At 36.2% G+C, this 20,070-nt stretch overlaps 1 protein-coding gene across 7 annotated transcripts in view; it reads left to right on the plus strand.

Moving 5' to 3' along the window:
* Positions 1 to 20,070, plus strand: part of NOX4 (NADPH oxidase 4) — a 147,570-nt gene that overhangs the window by 25,784 nt on the left and 101,716 nt on the right. For all 7 annotated transcript variants that reach the window (XM_059068555.2, XM_067038299.1, XM_059068560.2 and 4 more), the window contains 5 exons: positions 1,147 to 1,231; positions 5,386 to 5,483; positions 7,593 to 7,620; positions 14,253 to 14,325; positions 16,269 to 16,349. In XM_059068555.2, coding sequence (XP_058924538.1) covers positions 1,147 to 1,231; positions 5,386 to 5,483; positions 7,593 to 7,620; positions 14,253 to 14,325; positions 16,269 to 16,349 — 365 coding nt within the window. The remainder of the gene's footprint in view (positions 1 to 1,146; positions 1,232 to 5,385; positions 5,484 to 7,592; positions 7,621 to 14,252; positions 14,326 to 16,268; positions 16,350 to 20,070) is intronic.

The following is a 20,070-nucleotide window of genomic DNA, read 5'->3' on the forward strand; positions in this document are numbered from 1 at the left end:
GGACTTTGATTAATATACAGGATGACTGCTGGTATTGGTGTCAGTTTCTTAAAACACATACTTGTTTTGAGCTATGTAAAAGGCTTGAAATAGATTTCTTGATTAAGATGTGATGTCATATATGATATTTAGTATAAAACAAAGGATTTAAGAAAACAAAAAAGCCCCTTGAAAGTTAAAATTCATCTGAAATTGTTTTTTGTTTTCTCTTATCCTCACATATGTGTGTGTGTGTGTGTGTGTGTGTGTGTGTGTTTGTGCGATATATGTGTGTTTATTCCTTTCTCCAGTAAGACAGTTAGGCACTGCTGGATCGATACTGATATTTTAAAAGGAGTTGTTAACATGAGGTCATTTTGATGTTCTGTGAAGTTCATGTGAGTGGATTTACTGTGGTAAAACTTCTCAACCTTTTCACATAATTATATTTAGAAACTCTTTGCTTTTAATGCAGTCATTTGTGGAAATAACTCTTTCTGTAGGTTGCCAACTATTGTGAAATGCTAGGTTTTGATTCCTGTGGCTGGCCATTGGCTTGGTGTGAAGAAAGAGAAGATAAATGTCAGGAAATGAAAAGTGCCCACATAAGTCTCTCAGTATTTAATGTCTTAAAGAATTATCCCCCAGTGTGAAACATAGGTACTCAAAGATGCTTGACATTTTATTTTTGTGTAAAATCAAGCAGGCATTTAAACCTGTAGATAAAATTGCTTCATTTAAAAATAATCTTATTTTTTGACCACAAAAGGAAATTGTATATATTATAAAATTAATACATTCCAGAAATATGCAAAGTAATCAGTGATGGTTCCCCTAAATGTTACTCTGCCAGAACAACCACCATTTGAGATAAATGCCTACAAATATGTTAACATACATAATGTCATTAATTTTAAATAATACAGGATCATAGTTTAGTTTATGTGTTGTAATTTTTTTTACCTAACAATATTTCTTGCGTATGTTTCCATATCAATAATAAGACTTCTCACATTCTCTTTAATGATTTGAGTGTTCCATTGACTAGATATAGCATACTTTATCTCACCAATTTTTAATTGATAAGCCTCTGCCATATTTACAAAGACTCATGCATATATCTTATTTGCTGTATCATTTTTATCATATTCAATGATTTTTATTTAGGTTCCAAGCAGGAGAACCAGAAGATTGTTGGATAAAAGCAGAACATTCCATACAACCTGTGGTGTGACTATCTGTATTTTCTCAGGTGAGAAAACCAAAAGATGTTAAATATTATGTTAGAATAGCACATTTTATGAATGGTATTTTTATGTTTATGGTTTTCTTATTATATAACTTAATTTTCTCTTCTGTGTATTTAAAGAGATGTATCTAGTGGTGCTACAGAAAATGGGTGTGTTATATATATATATAAATGTGCAAAGTTTGGTCCCCAAGCTGGTAATGATTATTTTCTAAAAGTAAGTAATTTCATTTAGAAAGATTGGAAGAAAGTGATTAAAAGTTTTTAACCTCTAAAAGTAATGATATGATAGAAACTTAAATGTGTGAAAATTAGAATGTGAAATGTGCATACACAAAATATGATTCTATCAAAATTATATTTAAGTGTTTCTTTGATATTAACACTTGGGCAGAAAAGCAAATGTCAAAATTTGTGGAAATTTATCCTGCTCAATTCCAAGTTAAAATATAAAGTGAGAATCTTGTGGTTTTTTTTTTTTTTTTTTGCGGTATGCGGGCCTCTCACTGCTGTGGCCTCTCCCGTTGCGGAGCACAGGCTCCGGACGCGCAGGCCCAGCGGCCATGGCTCACGGGCTTAGTTGCTCCGCGGCATGTGGGATCTTCCCGGACCGGGGCACGAACCCGTGTCTCCTACATCGGCAGGCGGATTCTCAACCACTGCGCCACCAGGGAAGCCCAATCTTGTGGTTTTTAAGAGTCATTTTAAAATAAATTTTTATCCTGAGGATTTATATGATACTTTTCAAATTTTTGAAACAGAAATTAATTAACGTATTAAGTACAGGTACTCTGGAGACAGATTTTGTAGGATCTATCCCCAGCTGCCCTTCTGCCTTACCGAGTGACATAATCTCTCTGATCTTCAGTTTGTTGTTAACTGTAAAATGGATCGACAGTAGCACCTATCTCATGGTTTTAAGACTAAAGTAAGAACATGCCTATGAAGTTCTTAGGATAGAATTAGTTATTATAATTTACAACCTCAGGGGTAAATTATCTCAGTGGCATAGCACCTGACATTTTCATCTGTTTATTATTTGATAGGACATAGGTGTTTTGATACTTGGGACATTTTATCTGGATATTTGTGTATGGCCAGTTTGAATCAGAAGTGTTTCTGGCACATTCATAACTTGATTTGTTCTAAATGGTAGTTGTGTCCAAATATTATGTTCAGCTGGAGAACAGCTGAAAGACTCAGATAGTGTGGAGTATTGCAATGAATGAGTAGGTATTCCAGAGGGTTTGCCTTCTGCCACTTACTAGGGGTCTGACTTTAGGTAAGTCACCTTTCCTAACCTTAGTTTTCTTATCTGTAAAATAGGGATGAGGGAATTCCCCGGCAGTCCAGTGGTTAGGAGTCCATGCTTCCACTGCAGGGGCCCCGGGTTCGAACCCTGGTTGGGGAACTGGGTTCCTGCAAGCGGAGAGGCACAGCCAAAAAAAAAAAAAAAAAATAGAGATGATCCTACCTATCTCATTGTTTTGTTATGAGAATTAAATGGGGAAATCCATGCAAAGTGCAATGCTTTCTCTCTCTCTTACCTAAAATTAGAAGCCCTGAAGTCTTTTAACCTAAAAAGCCTTTTAAGGAAGGTGAATGTATCCCTTAAGGCTGTATCTCATACCGCTGTTACCTAGGACTTTTTTTCAGGAGAATTCAGAAAGGATGGTAATTCCTCTAAGGATGCCCTTGCACTTTTGAGCCATATAATATGTAATGAACATATAAACCTTTCATTTAAAATGAAGGAGTTTTTTTCCTATAGATTTTAGAAGTGCTGAAGCTATAGGGCACAGACAGTTTTGCTTCTATAATGTTTTATATCTGTGCCACAGTTGAGTCTCACCTAGACACCCTTTTGTTTATTTCTTTGGAACCCTGTCCTTGCTTGTTAGTTAACCCACTTTGTTTCCTGTCCATTTTTTTTTAACATCTTTATTGGAGTATAACTGCTTTACAATGTTGTGTTAGTTTCTGCTGCATAACAATGTGAATCAGCTATACATATGCATATATCCCCATATCCCCTCCCTCTTGCGTCTCCCTCCCACCCTCCCTATCCCACCCCTCTAGGTGGTCACAAAGCACCCAGCTGATCTCCCTGTGCTATGTAGCTGCTTCCCACTAGCCCTGTCCATTTTTTTATGGGACCCTTTTCCTTCCTCTAGTTTGGTCACTGGCAGGAGTTTAATCCTTTAAATAACTTTGAGGTTATTTAGCATTCTAGCCCTTCTCTCTCACTTTCATTTGCCTTTGTGTGTAATTTGGAACTCTTGGCTTGCCTATGTACGTCTCGTATGTTAGGTTGGAGGGGTCATAGAAGTTTCTAGTTTCCAGGCCATGTCTTCTTTTGAATCTCAACACTCCATATATCAGTGTAAATTGTCATAGTTTCCTAAGCAATTTAGTTTCCCTTATCTCATTAAGTCTCTTACTTCTGTCATCACCATTTTACAGAGAAGTAAACTGAGGCATTAGTAGGCAAGCAATGTGGCCAAGAAAACAGGTTTTCTAACTAATTAAATTTTATTCTTTCCCATACATTACAATGTGCTGTTAATGTTAACTTTATTTCACCTACAAGGAAAGGTTGGGAAGGGAGGAGGGTATTACATTTCTGTGCGAAATGTCATTAGCTTCTTTCTTGTGCAGGCTTCTCAAGATAATTTTCTCTTCCCTGACCATGCCGAAATGAATTTGTCTTCAACTCTCTAATAATTCCCTAACACTTTTATCTCTAAGTCAGTTGACTACTCATTACTGTGCCATTGCAGGTAGGTTATTAAATTCTGATCATCATCTTCCTGAGTTTTTGTCCCATGAAGTGGTTACCAATACTTTTGCTATTGGGTTTAAACACTATGACTTGAATCTGTGGATTGTGAAAAATGTTAACTGGTTAAAAGCCTTTTCATGGGCCTATATTTTAGGTTGAGTGTCAGTGAAGTATACAAGATATATAACAGGTTTGGAGCTATGGGAGAAGTGAAAGATGTGGAAAATCTAAAATGCAGTTGTTCCCCCTTATCCATGGGGGGATGCTTTCTAAGACTCCGAGTGGATGCTTAAAACCGAGGACAGTACTGAATCCTATATACTGTTTTTTCCTATACAAACATACCTGTGATAAAGTTTAATTTATAAATTAGGCACACTTCGAGATGAACAACAATGACTAATGATAACATATAACAATTGTAATAAAAGTTACATGAACCTGGTCCCTCTTCTCTCTCAAAGTATCTTATTGTACAAATTTAATGCCCTTTCCATCTTAACTGAACATGAGTTGCCGTTTGAGGTGTGACAGCAAAGTGAGCACGAATTTCTTTTTTCCTTCCACTTTCCCGGATAGACGATTCATTCTTACCAAGGATCTTAGCAACCTCAACATAGGAAATTTTGTCCTTTCCTTATTAAGTCGAGAACTTTCACCTCTTCATTTAAAGGAAGCACTTTACGTCTTCCTTTGGCATAAATGAATTGCCAGTATCACTACTGTTGCAGTTTGGGGCCATTATTAAGTACAACAAGGACGACTTGATCATAAGCACTGCAGTACCCCGGAAAGTTGATCTGATAGCCAAGCCAGTTACTGAGTGACCAACAGGTAGGATGTGCTGAACAGACAGATGATTCACATCCCGGGGGGTATGGAATGGGATGGGTGGAGATTTCATTACACTCAGAACAGCATGCAATTTAAAACTCATAAACTGTTTATTTCTGGAATTTTCCACTTAATGTTTTCAGACCATAGTTGACCACAGGTCACTCAAGCTGCAGAAAGTGAAACAGTGAAGAAGGGGGGATTATTGTATTCAGGAGCTGCTTAAATGAATAAATAATTTCCATATTATTATACACATCCATGTGTGCATGTGTGCCAGTGTGTGTATGTGTGTTTCTAACTCTTGACTTACTAGGGTTATTTTATTCCAGCCTTTGAAAATTCTGTTTCTTTACATGATTTCTCATACTAAGACTGTCTATAATTAAGATTCTTTGTGCTTTTAAACCTTCCCTTTTAATTGAACATTTTATCGCGCACATAGCTGTCAAATTGTGACCCTGTGTTTACCTAAGGAGAGGAACTGACTCCCTCTTATAGAGCATATGTGAAAATCCCAGCGATTGGTGTGATTCTATAGGTGTGCACGTGGCCGCCCACCTGGTGAATGCCCTCAACTTCTCAGTGAACTACTGTGAGGATTTCGTTGAACTGAACGCAGCAAGATACCGAAATGAGGTGGGTGGTCTCTGTCTTCTCATTTTCCTTTCACTCATCGTGAGATGACTAATGAGGGTCTGTGATTTTCACAGAAAATTTGTACCTTGCTGCTCCTTTTGAGTGGTTTTAAAATGCACTTGTCAAGTTGAGTTTTGTTCTTTTCAGTAGAAACTATAGGTAATTACTATTTCACAGTCTCTCCCACCGAAAACGAAAGTTCAGAGAGTGTCTACTTTTTATATTCTGCAGTGTTCAGGTTGCCACTCAGGCCTGCCTTCTGCCTCCCAACAGCTTTTGTCTAATTCCTGTCGCTCAGTGGAGACTGTTGACAGTGCCATTACAGGGTAAAAATCCTTCAGTAACTCATACAATGCTTTGGGGGGAAAAAGGCAGAAAAGAAGGTTGACTATTTGAGGATCCTGGACCATCAGTTGATTTGTCTTAAAAATATTATTGAGTTTTAATGCTTTACTCTGTTTTATTTTGTTTTTAATCCTTACAGTAGGTGACCTTGAGCTGAATTCTGTAGTGGGCAGTATCTAACTTAGGGGTGCTTTTCTCCATGTGAAGCTGCCCATGAAATGAAATTATATGTACAGGGTGCTGGGCTGGACCAATGAACAACACACGCACAGCCCTAGTTAGGTGTGTGTTGCTAGGCATTTTCATCGTGTCCTCAGGCTGCCTCTGATTCCCAAAGCCAAGACTGCATGAACACTGAAATGTTCAGGGTACCCTGTGATCAGAACCCCACCCCGTTCTGCTAAGTGTGGTAGTGACTTAATGGATTGTTCTCCATCTTCCCCTTACATATCACCAGAGTTCTCTAGATTAATACTGCTGTGACCATGTGCTTGCACCCCCTCCCAAAACAAAGCAAAGGTCAAAGTAACAACAAACAGGCATAGACATAAATCACGAAACCAAACTAACAAGCAGACCTGGATAAATCCCATAACTATACCAGTATTTTTTAAAACACCAATGTAATTTCATTGATCTGGGTTAGGGCCAGGCACTAATATTTTTAAAAAGCTCACTAGTGATTGTAGAGTGCACCTAACATTAAGAATCATGGAAAAGTCTAGCTCCTTAGCATGCCGGTAGAAGTGCTTCACATGTAATGATTTCAGAGCAGAGCTTTCATCTCTCTCTGTCTCCCGTCACTTCTCTCATTCCTCTATCCTTCTCTGCCCAAATCACATGGGGTTACTTGTGTCTTGCTCCCGCCATGAAGTTTCCTTTTTTACTTTTCCTTCTTCGCTTCTCTCTTTTGCTTTCTAAATTCATGTCTTCAGTAACTACAATAATCTTATCATTTTATTACAATATACTTTTGCTTAATATTCCAATATTTTAGTCATTTTAAGATTTCTAGTTATTAAATTTATTTCACTTTGTCTTTTTCAAAAATTAATTAATTAATTAATTAATTTTTGGCTGTGTTGGGTCTTCGTTTCTGTGCAAGGGCTTTCTCTAGTTACAGCAAGTGGGGGCATTCTTCATCGCGGTGTGCAGGCCTCTCACTATCGCAGCCTTTCTTGTTGCAGAGCACAAGCTCCAGACGCGCAGGCTCAGCAGTTGTGGCTCACGGACCTAGTTGCTCCGCGGCATGTGGGATCTTACCAGACCAGGGCTCGAACCTGTGTCCCCTGCATTGGCAGGCAGATTCTCAACCACTGCGCCACCAGGGAAGCCCGATTCTCACTGTCTTGACACTCATTAGGTGCAGTTTGGCAATTGTGGTAGATAGGGTATATATTAACGTTTCCACAATATAGGTAAGGTATTGAGCCCCAAAATGGTCAAAGGGTGGACTTCAGGCCACTTCCACTAGCTTATAATAGCTTATAACTGGCCATGAAGATGAAAGCCTAGGCTTTCTGACTCTTCATACAATATTCTTCCTTTTTCAGATAGCTAAACTTCTTGGAACTGGGTTTTGTATGTATTATAATCTCCTGTGACATCGTAAAAACATTATGAAATTCAATTGCGTCTTATTTCCATTGGGAGAACAGTCTCTTACATACCTAATGCATGGCTCTTATCTCTCTCAGACTTATTGCAGAATTTTATGTTACCAGTGTTTTATTTTTCAGTCAATTTTGTTTTCCTTTTTCTCAGGATCCTAGAAAACTTCTCTTCACAACTGGTAAGTTGTTACTCATTTCTGCTTCTGAAGATTCAGGGAAATCTTGGAAAATAAGCATCATCAAATTACACAGCATTTAGATATATGCTAAAATATAACATGGAAAATTTGCATATGAGAACAAATGATTAGGAGTTCAAGCATACAGTTGCAATGAAAACAGAGGGACAGGGCAAACAGTGAGGGTTCAGATGAATGAAGAGTAAAAGTAAGCAAATGCATTCGCCTTTCATATATTCTTTCAAAGAAAGTAACATAATGCCTTATGCTAATTGAGGGCCTGCTATGTGCCCACTGCTTTGGCAAGTACTATTGGAGATAATACATATGGACCAGTTCTCTGTCCTCAAGGGTTAGAAAGAAACACCAAGCACTCTGAGTGTCAGTGTAGTTCTTCTAATTCAGTAATTTAGTGGGATATTTTGTGATCTTAAAACCCATGGAAAAAGAGGAGAAACAGTCATTAAAATAAGTTATCTTTCTTGAAATGTCTTCTTTCTCATTTCTAATTTACTTTTCCTTCTCAAACATATTGTCCATGAAATCTCAGTATAGACTATTCATTTGTTAAAGCACATTTGAATTTTGCCCTGATGTTAGTACAGTTCTTACTATTTTCTTCTTTTTCTCAACCTTACACTTATAATAATGAAAAGGAAACTGTATTGGAGGGATTTTTAACTTGTATTTCAGGGACAAGGACGATTGTGTAGCAGAGATGGTCTATCATAAAGGCTTGGCTGTACTCCCTTTTTAAGGATCAGAATTGCATATGGGACTGAGGCATGGCTCTGTCAAATGCATTGTTTTCCTTTTGAATCAATTTTATGGTGAAAATAAGAATAATTGGGGTGTTTTCCCCCTCCATCTCACAACTACATATTTAGATTGATAATATATATATATTTTCTGCCTATCAATGTATGATGCTTGCCATTTGCAAAGTACTCATTTCAGTTTTCTCTTTAGGAACACAATTTAGTTTTGTTTACAGATTTGCTCATTGAAAACATGTTTTTATTTAAGCCTTAAGAATTGGGTGAAAAGTAGAAGGGAGAAAAAGCAGAAAAACAAAACTTAATATATGAATCAATGTATTTTTTGGTTCATATGAATCACTTTAAGAGAAATAAGAATTTTGTTTTAATATTATCTTGTACAGCACAGAGTATAGTTGAAGACTTGGAACATTTGAAATGCTTGAAAAAGTTTAGTTTACAAAGATATAAGAAGATTTCTTATATGACAAAGATATTACATTAAGAAACTTAGTAAAATTAATACTTCTTTATAAGTAGGTGATCTCTCCACCTAGCTTGAAACACCATCATCCTATGTTCTTTCCCAGAAGTTTCCATGAGTGTATTGGGCTAGGTAAAGATGATACTTAAAAACACAAATTCCTGATTCCAGCCTAGAGAGAGTCCAGGTTGGGACCTACCAATATGTTTTATTAACCTTTCCACCACTGTTTCACCCTTTAGTGAGCGTCTCATACTCTTGAGCATAACTTCTCATCACTACTTACCTTTTACCTACTCTCTTACTCTCTTTTTTCCACCTGGTCAACTCTTGCCTATCTTTTAAGTCTCAGTTGACATGCCTATCATGCACAGATTTCTGCCAAATTTCACTAAGTAGAGCTGGTCTCTTCTTGCTCTGGGTCCCTAAAGATACATAGTGAAAATACTATGAATAATTTATTTCCTTGCATATACTGTAGAATAATTATTACCTTGCATATACTGTGTTTTCCACTCAAAGGTGAGCTTCTCCAGGGTGGAAAAGGGATGCCCCTAGGGCATGCAGAGAAAATATTTTGTGTGGCATTTCTGTCAATACAAACAACTTGAATTATCCAAAATCAGCATGTCAGCATCACTTTAGTGGCCTAGTTCCAAAAAAATTCATGAAAGAAGTACTGTGCTTGCCATCAGGTGCCATCTACTTCACAGGGACACAGACCACCACCCCCCTTAAGTATGAGGCTAGAGCTCCTCAGGCATCTGGTTGACCCCACCAAATAGTAGCAAGTGAGAGAGCAAAGCAGAATCTAAGGATGGTAATGGGATGAGTGACACTGTTCACTTAGTCCAACTTTGTGTTATAAATACATCTCTGACTGAGTCTATTTCACAGCTATCTTTGAATATTGTCAGGCACAATACCTAGGAAGAATAAAGTTCCTGATGAAAAATGCATGCATGGTTTTAGATGTTCTGATGATAAAGCATATTTTCTATAGTTCTTGAATTTTAATTTGTTTAATGTTACATAGAGTCTTCTCTCTCTCTATCTTTAAAAGATGTTCCGTGTAACCTAGGCCTAAGAAATAAGGTTGTCTTGTAGAAAATAAAGTCTGTGGCAGCACAAGTGACATAAAATATGGGATTTAGACTCACTAAATAAGAAATGTTAAAGACATTTCAATTAAGAATTTATAGAATAAAATAAGTTTAATAGATTGAATTATTCAAACATTTTATAATGCTTACTACATATCTCCAAATTTGGTAGTACTTGTATGATGAGAATAAAATGCACAGTATCTAATTTTAATTAGAAAAACCCTCACAAACAAATACAATTATGTCTCCAATTATGTTCGTAAAAACAGGATAATGAATACAAGGTGGTATATTTCTGACTATATCTGGGTATGGATGAAAATGATCTTTCAGTTTCATCTAGAAATGGCAATATAGTGCAATTATTCATTTGAAGGGCTACTAATTAATTAACCTAATATGCATAGATAAAAGAGTAATAAGAGTAAACATAACAAGCATCTTTTTTCCTAAGGAAACAAATATAGGTTTTGCTTTATAACTTGAAGACTGAGAGTTCACAGTGTACTTCACTTTGGCAAGTAACTTTCCCCAGTGAGCTTAGACTAGCGCAATAATTTCTAACCTGTGCTTCCTGACTCTTGGAATATGTGTGGTAATAGAGGCTAATTTAGTGGGACTTGGCTGTGCTGTCGTCCAGCGCTAGGTTAGGATGCCCTTTGATGTACCTCGAAAACACTCAATGCTTAGCATTCTTTCAGCACTTAATACCCTATGTTGCAATTGTCCGCTTACCCTGTCTCCCACACTGGACTGGGATTTCTTTTAGAGCAGGATTCATTTTTTCCTCTAGCACTTAACAGTACAGTACAGATGCCTAGAAAATATTCACTGAATGGATAAGTCATTTATTTTTAAACTCTACTACTTGTTGCATAGATATTCTCTACAACATTCCAGATAATTGGTTGGCGAACCTGTTTGTTTAATTCCAGTAAAGAAAACCATAGCTTCTTTGTCTTTTTTTTACTGAAGTATAATTAATTTACAATGTTATGTTAGTTTCAAGTAGACAACGAAGTGATTCAGTTATACATATGTATACACGTATATTCTTTTTCAGATTCTTTTCCATTATAGGTTATTACAAGATATTGAGTATAGTTCTTTGTGTTCTACAATAGGTCCTTATTGTTTACCTGTTTTATTCAATATATATAGTAGTGTGTATATGTTGATCCCAAACCCCTAATTTATCTCCCCCCCAGAATGCCCTTTGGTTTTTTTTTTTGCAGTACGTGGGCCTCTCACTGTTGTGGCCTCTCCCGTTGCGGAGCACAGGCTCCAGACGTGCAGGCTCACGGGCCCAGCCGCTCCGCGACATGTGGGATCTTCCCAGACCGGGGCACGAACGCGTGTCCCCTGCATTGGCAGGTGGACTCTCAACCACTGCGCCACCTGGGAAGCCCTGCCCCTTTGGTTTTTAAGTTACCAACCCCACCGTTTTTTTCTGACCACCGTAATTGCAATTTTTTTTTTCATTGCTAATTATGTCAGTTTTTCTTCTTCATTGCTCTGAAGTCTATTACTCTATAAATTACAAGCTCTGTTCCTTTTGTACCTCTGGGAGACAGAAAGGAAAAATGAATTCTTTAGATAAAAAAGTTAACTTCATAAATCTGAAAGAACCTTAAGAAGCATTGAATTGATCCTCAGTTTACAGATGAGATTCAGTGAGCTAGGGGTTCGGCCTAGGGGACAGTAACAGGACCGCAATCCCAGAATATACATACATACCCCAGGCTGTCTGGGGCCTCTACTTCATGTTGAATTCAAATGACTGAGGTCAACTATTTCACCCTCTCTAAGTCTTTCCAGTATGTTTTCCATGTTCTGCTCTAAAAGGTGTTCTCTAATTAAATGTTTGAGGAAGTATCTATTCAATTTTACACTGGTTTCTTGACTTTAGTACTTCTCAGAAGCTTTACATTAATGTGCCCTGTGATTCTTCAAGGAATGGTTATAACATTTTTGAGTAACATAAATTAATACCTCAAGGAATTAATGTTTAAATAATACCCTTTGGAAATTATAACTTTGTTCTAAACATACTCCATTTTTTCAGGTGCCCTGATGAAGCGATTTGCAGACATTCTGTAACTAATCTTGGCATGTTCAGGACCACATAGGAAACCTTGTGTGTAGACACAGTAGAAATTCATGAAGCCTCAATAAAATTACTGGAAAGGCCTCTCCAACCACAAATTTTACATTTTAAGCGAAATTAGTTGAAGCCAGAGAGACAGACCTCCTTTTTTTTTCTTTAAATTTATTCAGTTACAATTGAAGCACTCTTGAATTATACATATGTAAAGCATGCTACTTGATTGGTTTTGATATATGTATACACATGTGAAACCATGATCAAAATCAAGATAACAAATATGTCCATCATTCTGTCCTGCTCTCTACCCCTCCTAACCAGATCTGCTTTCTATCACTAAAGAATGCTCTGAATTTTCTAGAATGTTGTATAAAAGAAATCATAGATCTTATGTTTTTTCAGGTTGTTTTGGTGGGGGAGGGCATTCTGGCTTTTTTCACTAAGTCTAATAAATTTTGTGATTCATCTGTGTTTTCATATATGCATAGGTATGTATCAGCAGTTCTTTCTTTGTAAACTGCGAGTTAATTTTCCAGGTACAGATAAACAATTATTTATCCATTCATCTGTTGATGGAAATTTGAATTGTTTACAGGCCTTGAGTATTAAAAATAAAGTGGTTATGCACATTTTTGAACAAGTTTGGGGTGAATATATGTTTGTGTTTTAGGGGGGTAAATTCTTGGGAGTGGAAAAGCTTGGTCATTTTGTAGGCATGCTGTTCTTTTTAAACAGTATTTTTCTGTGCTATTCGTCCTTTCCTGTGAACTAGTGTAGTTATCTTGCTCTTCTCTTACCCCCTAGGAAGTAAGTACTCACCTGAGGCAATGGGAAAGACAATGGGAAAGGGAGTACCCTATGAAAGAAGTGTAGAGAAGAGATGATTTCGATTAGGCACATCTGGGAAAGTCAAGGATTGTTAGGCTTCCAAATCTGCGTATTGGGAAGAGTAAAAGGAGAGCATACTCCAGTATTAAGTTCCAAAGACCAACTCCCTTATTTCTCATGTGTCCCTTTACAAGTGGAAACTTGTTTCTATTGTACTGAGATTTCTAATGTTATTTTCCAATGATTCTAAACCCTCTGTGATCCTAATGGTACACATCACTGTTGCTCTTATATTGTCCCCAGCTTGTTTGCTTCTGCTGGTGGCTTACAGTCCCTGATGGTCCTTCTGTTTCATAGGTGGTTCCTTGTCAAGAAGAAGAGTGGGGGGATGTCTATACTTTTGGAGGCAGAATTGTTTCAATACCTTTTCTACAAAGATTTAAGATGGAATCTCTCAGCTAGGTCATTTAGTACTTATTGTTGCTTGTATGATTATAAGAGTAAATAAAGGTGACTTATAGACAGAATATTTTATTTGGTAGTAATAAGATAATAAGAAATGAGGCTATTGTGATTTTCCCTCTTTGATAAAGCATATCACCTATTCATCTTGGACGTGCTGTATGAGCTAACACTAGATTTGTAGCAATCTATTATGTCAGTATTAATTTTGAAAATTGACATGTTTACACACTTTAAAAAATGTTACGTACTATCAGAAGCACTGATTTCAAAATGTTTTCCATTCCGAGGGGAAGTAGGTCTGCAAGTGTTCTTAAAACATCAACACTGTAACTTTTTTCTTCAAATTCACCATTTTTTGTTCTGCACTTGAAGTTGCAGTTTTTAGAAAGGTTCAGGTTTTATTTTTTCTTAAAAATTATTCTAGATAGTGAAGCCCAAAAGAAATTATTTGACATTGAAACTGAAGGAGCCACTAGTTCCATAAAAGTGGGAAGGTGAGAGTAAAGAGGGTTTAGTACTATGGTGGAGAAAACCAAAACAACAAGGGAGTTGAATGTCAACACTGTCCTGTTGTATTATTTATTGACTTTTGTTATAATATGTACCTATAAAAGTATGCACATATTCACCATTCTGAGTAGAATATTTGAAAATACCAAATTGGACTCTTCTGTTAAAGGTGGAAGAGACTCTGCTTTTTCCTAAATACCTTGAAACTTATGCTAATTCAAAAAAGGCTTTTTTAAGAGGGAACATACAAGGAGACATACAATTTGAATTGGGCTTCCCACAGATCAGCCTAGTACTTTGAATTTTAAGGTAATAACTTTTTGTACATTTTTTCTCAGCATGACTTAAGTTAAACATACTTATGTACATTTTTATAGTTCCTGGCCTGACAGGGGCCTGCATGGTATTGGTGCTATTCCTGATGATTACAGCTTCAACATATGCAATACGGTGAGTGTCAGAGCCATTATTTTGATGTTTCTTGGTCAGATTATTTAGACTTCCTTAAGATTATCTTCATTTTCATATGTAGAAAATGTCTTGATTAACCTGAATGTTTAGCCAATGCAGTATTCTGGTTACTGGACTGTTCTGTGTAACTAAGAGGGAGATAGAGAGGCATTTCTATATATCATTTCCTGTTTTTGAAAAATCTCTTTCTTTCAGTCAAATATTCTGGGTTGTAAGGAATTGTGTTTGGAAACTTTCCAAATACATGTTCCAAAGTGGAATAAAAGGGGGCGGGGTATGGCTTGCTAAATATTAAAATGATTATGCTTCAGTAACTTAAAACAGGATAGGGAATTACTATATTGTACACCTAAAACTAATATAATATTGTAAGTCAACCATATTTCATTGAAAAAAAGACAGCCAGAATAGGACTTACTTGCAAAAATGACCAAGACGTTGAACTAAATGATAGTAGACAGAAAGCACTGTAAAAGACTTCGCTATAGGTAAGAAGCTGCTAAATAATAAAGGTGCCATTATAAACTTATGAGGAAAGTAAGGCTTAAGTGAATTAAGTTCTAGATAAATTACAGAGTTTACTGTAAAAAATTATACCACCAAAGATTTAGAAGAAACTTTAAGTGGATATTTATCAGCTCTTCATAATGGACAAGGAAAAATATAGGAAATATTTGGCTACCTAAAAATATGAAAACTAGAACTCCTGAATGTCAATATAATTATAAAAATTGAAAAATAAACATGCTATTGCAAAAATTATTACACTCATATGGAAGTAGTACATTCTTAAATTTGAATAGTTTAACCCACAACAATTGAGAAATATGCTATAGAAATGGGTAATTATTATGAGCAGATAAGTCACAGAAGAATACAAAGTGAGTAACACAAAAATGAAATAATACCTAATTCCACTTATACAAAATACTGAAGATGTATGAAGTGGAGTCTGGGTTTGGGGAAACAGGCCCTCCTGCACTATGATTGGGTTCGTAATTTATAAACATGTTTCAGAGAGCGATAGGTAATGTGTATCAAAAGCCTTACAAAATGTGTATCCTCTGATGTCATAATTCCACTTCTAGAAATTTAGATTCAAAAAGAATCATATCTGTGCAAAAAGGCATGTGTTACAAGGATGCTAATGATCTTGTTTATGATAGCAAAAACTTTGACCCATGTAAATGTGACTCTATTGGCTCTTGCCTAAATTGGGGGTTCTAAAGTTTCTAGGGGTTGTATCAGAATCATCTAAGCTTTTACGAATACCTGCCCGCCACCTCCAAGATTCTAATACATGAATGTCTACCGAGATATATGAAATAAAATAACTGTTAGTCTTTTTACTTCTCTCAAACATTCTAGGTTGTGTTTATTATACCCATTCCTCTTCAGACTCTTTGTCCTCCCCCAGGACAATAACATAAGGTGTTACTTTAAAGTTATACACTGTCCAGGAAGATAAGAGAAAATTTTAATGAACACTTATTCAGTTTATCTCCATCTGAGTTTCCTTTGAACTACTCTCAAAATATATATTGGGATACAAACATTGGTTGTCTTAGAAGTCATTTGCAAATTGAGAATATTGATAAAAAGCACAGCAGAAGTACGTATTAGCAGACTATTGCCTGCACCTTCACCTTACATCATAATAACTTTAATATAAACAGCTGACTTTAATTATTTCTATGTATCTTTATTTGAAATACAAAGAACCTTCATAATGATAAAGCGTTACTTATAATTTTTGTCAGTTCTCTCTGCAGTGGTATGTTAATACTTTGTTATTAATAGATAAATCTCAGATGAACTCATATTTTAACTTTCAATTGTGACATGTATTTGAAAGGATGCACGATTTTTTTAGTGAGATGGAGTGTAAAGTAGAATTGAAATTAAGTTATTTGTTTTTTCAGAGTTTCTAACTATGACATCTTCTGGTACACTCATAATCTCTTCTTGGTATTCTACATGCTGCTGATGTTACATGTATCAGGGTAAGTTTAAAAAAATGTTTTTAAAGCTATGTGTGCCTAAAAATGGGGTAATAAAAGAAATATATCGAAATTTTCATAGGAAATTGTAAAATTATTTGGTTACTTGGAATTGAGGGTAGTATCAAGAGTGGAATAAATAGTTCTATTTTTGACATAGCATGTTTTAACAAAACTAGCATAAAAGTATATTAAAATGGAAAGACAGAGTTACTTCTCCCACAACGTTGTAGTTTTTAAAGCCCTCTATAGTTATATCCTGATAAGCTCTAAAAGAAAGTGAGTAGGAACTGAAGAACTTCAAGAAGATATTTAGTGTTTGAATTTTCAGGAATTTATTATGTCTTGCTGCTGCAGAGTTTGTAACAGTGGAGTTACTAGTTTACTAATATTTGCAGAGACAACCAAAGATTTATAAGACCCAAAGACAAGGATCTGTCAAAAACACCAGAACATCACAAAGGGAAGAGAGATAGCATCCCAAGCTTTTACAAAGCATTTACCCCAAATACTCTGAAAAGTATGTGGACCCAAGCAGTATACTCAAATGTATGGTGCTTAAAATAATTCACTAGGTCAGAGGATGTAAATAAATAATATATTTTGTGTATGTCTGCATGATTACAGAGTGGACCTGTGGTTTTGTCTTGACACTCACACTAATATGACACAATAGGCTATTGTCTGGCATCAGGTTCACTTGGTTTAGTAGAAGGATACAGGACAGGAAACACGGAATGTCAACAGGATAATGTCAGGTGCCTCTTCAGTAGGGCTCCCTCTAGATGCACAGTAACCATTTTCCACCTTCTCTCCCTTACCTTGCATGTAGTAACTCAGTTTTAAGATGAGGAGACCATATGGATACACAAGGACTACCTTGCCTTGGGAAGGCTTATGCTCCACAGGAACCAGTCTCTTGGTAACAGTCCAAGTCTCCTCAAGGGATGCCCTCAGTTGCTAGAACACACTGCATCAGGAAGCTGAGCTCACTCAGCATCCTCCAGGTCCAGATGCTTTCACATCAATAATAATCAATGCTGGCTGGTAACACAGCGGGCACTCCCTGTTTATTTTTTTTATTTTTATTTTTTTTGTGGTACGCGGACCTCTCACTGTTGTGGCCTCTCCCGTTGCGGAGCATAGAGTCCGGACGCACAGGCTCAGTGACCATGGCTCATGGGCCCAGCCACTCCGTGGCATGTGGGATCTTCCCGGACCGGGGCATGAACCCGTGTCCCCTGCATTGGCAGGTGGATTCTCAACCACTGCGCCACCAGGGAAGCCCCACCCTGTTTATCTTAACTCAGAATGTTTCCAGGGAAACAGTATTTGGAGAAAAGTTCAGACCTGCTGTTAATTTTTTCTTCAGTGTTTTATAATGTACTTTCTCGGTTCAGTAAATCTTATCCATAAATGATATATTTATTTCAAGGCACATGTTCAAAATGTTGTTCCCCCAGTTTTGGAGGCCATTGATTTAGACATCAGTATTATGTGGATCTCTGTCTCCTACGTCCCGGTTCAATTTGTTCTGTATCATGGCTCTAGAACATACAGTTGTAGAGCATTAGACACATGGCCACACATAATCCCAACTTCCAGCTGGCCATGGCTGCCACACAGGGAAGAGGGCCATAGTCAGTGGAACCTCTGGGTTCTGTTCTTTTCCCATTGTGGGGCCAACACATTCTGTAGAGCATTAGGACACTGAGAAAGCCCTTGGCAGAGAAAATCTGCTTTATATTCTGTTCTTTAAATGGCTTGCATGTCTGTCCAGGGCTATTATCATAAAAATGGATTATGAGTAAACAGATGTGCTACTAATGATGACACTAATTTAAAACATTTGCAAAGTGCTTCCTATATGCCAAGCATAAATTCAAAATGACTTAGATGATTTATATTATTAAAGGATTATAGTTTTATAAGGATAAATAATATTGTTAAACCCTTTTTATGGGTGGGAGAACAGATTTATAGAGAGTACATAATTTGCTAAAGTTTGCTTAACTGATGTATCCTGGATTCAAATCCAGGCATTCTGACTCCAAAACTTATATTGTTATACTTTTTTTTTTGGAGAGTTCAGTGTTTCTAAGAATTTGGTCATAAGTTTTTTTAAAGAGGTTAATATCTTGATTTATCTGGAATTGTTCTCTCTTCCTCCCTCTCTCTCTAGCTATAACAGATGAGTGAAAAATATAATAATTTGTTAGTATAATTAGTTATACATTCTTTTGCCTTTATGTTGTATTAAATTAAAACTGAGAAAATCTGTTTCTTTGTAATTCAAAGTAGAGTTATTTTTCAAAGTTTCAGGAGTTCTAACAGGCTTCTGAAGTTAAAGAGAGTATTAGGAGTCCTTTCTCCATTTTTTTTGAAGTAAAATAAGGTATATTTAAAATTTGATTTTACTTCTGTAGAACAGGGGTCATAAACAGAAAGTAACTTTAATTTATGTAAAGAAATAACCGAAGACATCAACAGAATGAGTTAAATATAATCACTCTATTATACCAACTGAATTAATAGTTCTTTACATATGATTGATAAACATGAAGAAAACAGGGGCTTTCCTGGTGGCGCAGTGGTTGAGAGTCCGCCTGCCAATGCAGGGGACACGGGTTCGTGCCCTGGTCCTCGAAGATCCCACGTGCCGTGGAGCGGCTGGGCCCGTGAGCCATGGCCGCTGAGCCTGCGCGTCCGGAGCCTGTGCTCCGCAATGGGAGAGGCCACAACAGTGAGACACCCGCGTACCGCAAAAAAAAGAAGAAAACAATCATTGAAATACTGAAATAACTGTTGTGCAACAAATATACAATACTCTAAGCATTCTATAGTGCACATTTTTTATAGTTTAATTTTTTAAATTGAAGTATAATTGGCAAATGAAATTGCATATATTTAAAGTGTGCAAGTGAATTAACACATCTATCATTTCACATAGTTTCCTCTTTTTTTTTTTTCTGGTGTAAACTTTTGAGATCTACTGTCTTAGAAAATTTCAAGTATACAATACAGTATTATTAACTGTAGTCACCATGCTGTACACTAAATCCTTAGAACTTAATTCATCTTATAACTAAAAGTTTGTAATTCTATGAAGTTTAATTTTTAATAAAGCTACATAGATTATGCTTCTGGTGTAGGAAAAATTATTACTGATAAATCTTACAGCTTTCTTAAGATGGAAAATTTCTCAAAGTGTTCTTTTTTATCTTTAAAGGATCTATCTACAAGTAAATCTATTGAAACTATTATTTGTGCCAATGTTGAAGACTTAGACATATCTTTATTTATGAAATACCTTGATAATGTCATTCTCTAGCTTTTGGTTATACAGGTAAAGTGCAGCTCTTCAAAACAAGCTTCTTGAATTTATATTGAGCTTTCTGTTAAATGGTAGCTTTAGGTTTCAACAGAAAAGCACTATTTGTTGGGCATTTGCTTCTTTCTCTATCAATGTGGTAAGTACTATAATAAGGTATGAAAGAATGATATAATATATGATACTTACTCTCCCAGAATTAGTAATTGGTTTGACATTAAAAAAAAGAGAGTTGAAAGAGCTGAAGCCAATTTTAAACTGCATATTTTCCAAGTGTAAACATATTTTATTTTCAAGAATTCTGGTAGCCTAGAGAATTGAAGGATCAATGTGGGTTAGAAATTTTAGAAAATTTTTGACTTCAACCATGAAGCAGTTTGAAATTGTCAACTG

This window comes from Kogia breviceps, chromosome 7, assembly GCF_026419965.1.
Source record: "Kogia breviceps isolate mKogBre1 chromosome 7, mKogBre1 haplotype 1, whole genome shotgun sequence".
NCBI classification, from domain to species: domain Eukaryota; kingdom Metazoa; phylum Chordata; class Mammalia; order Artiodactyla; family Physeteridae; genus Kogia; species Kogia breviceps.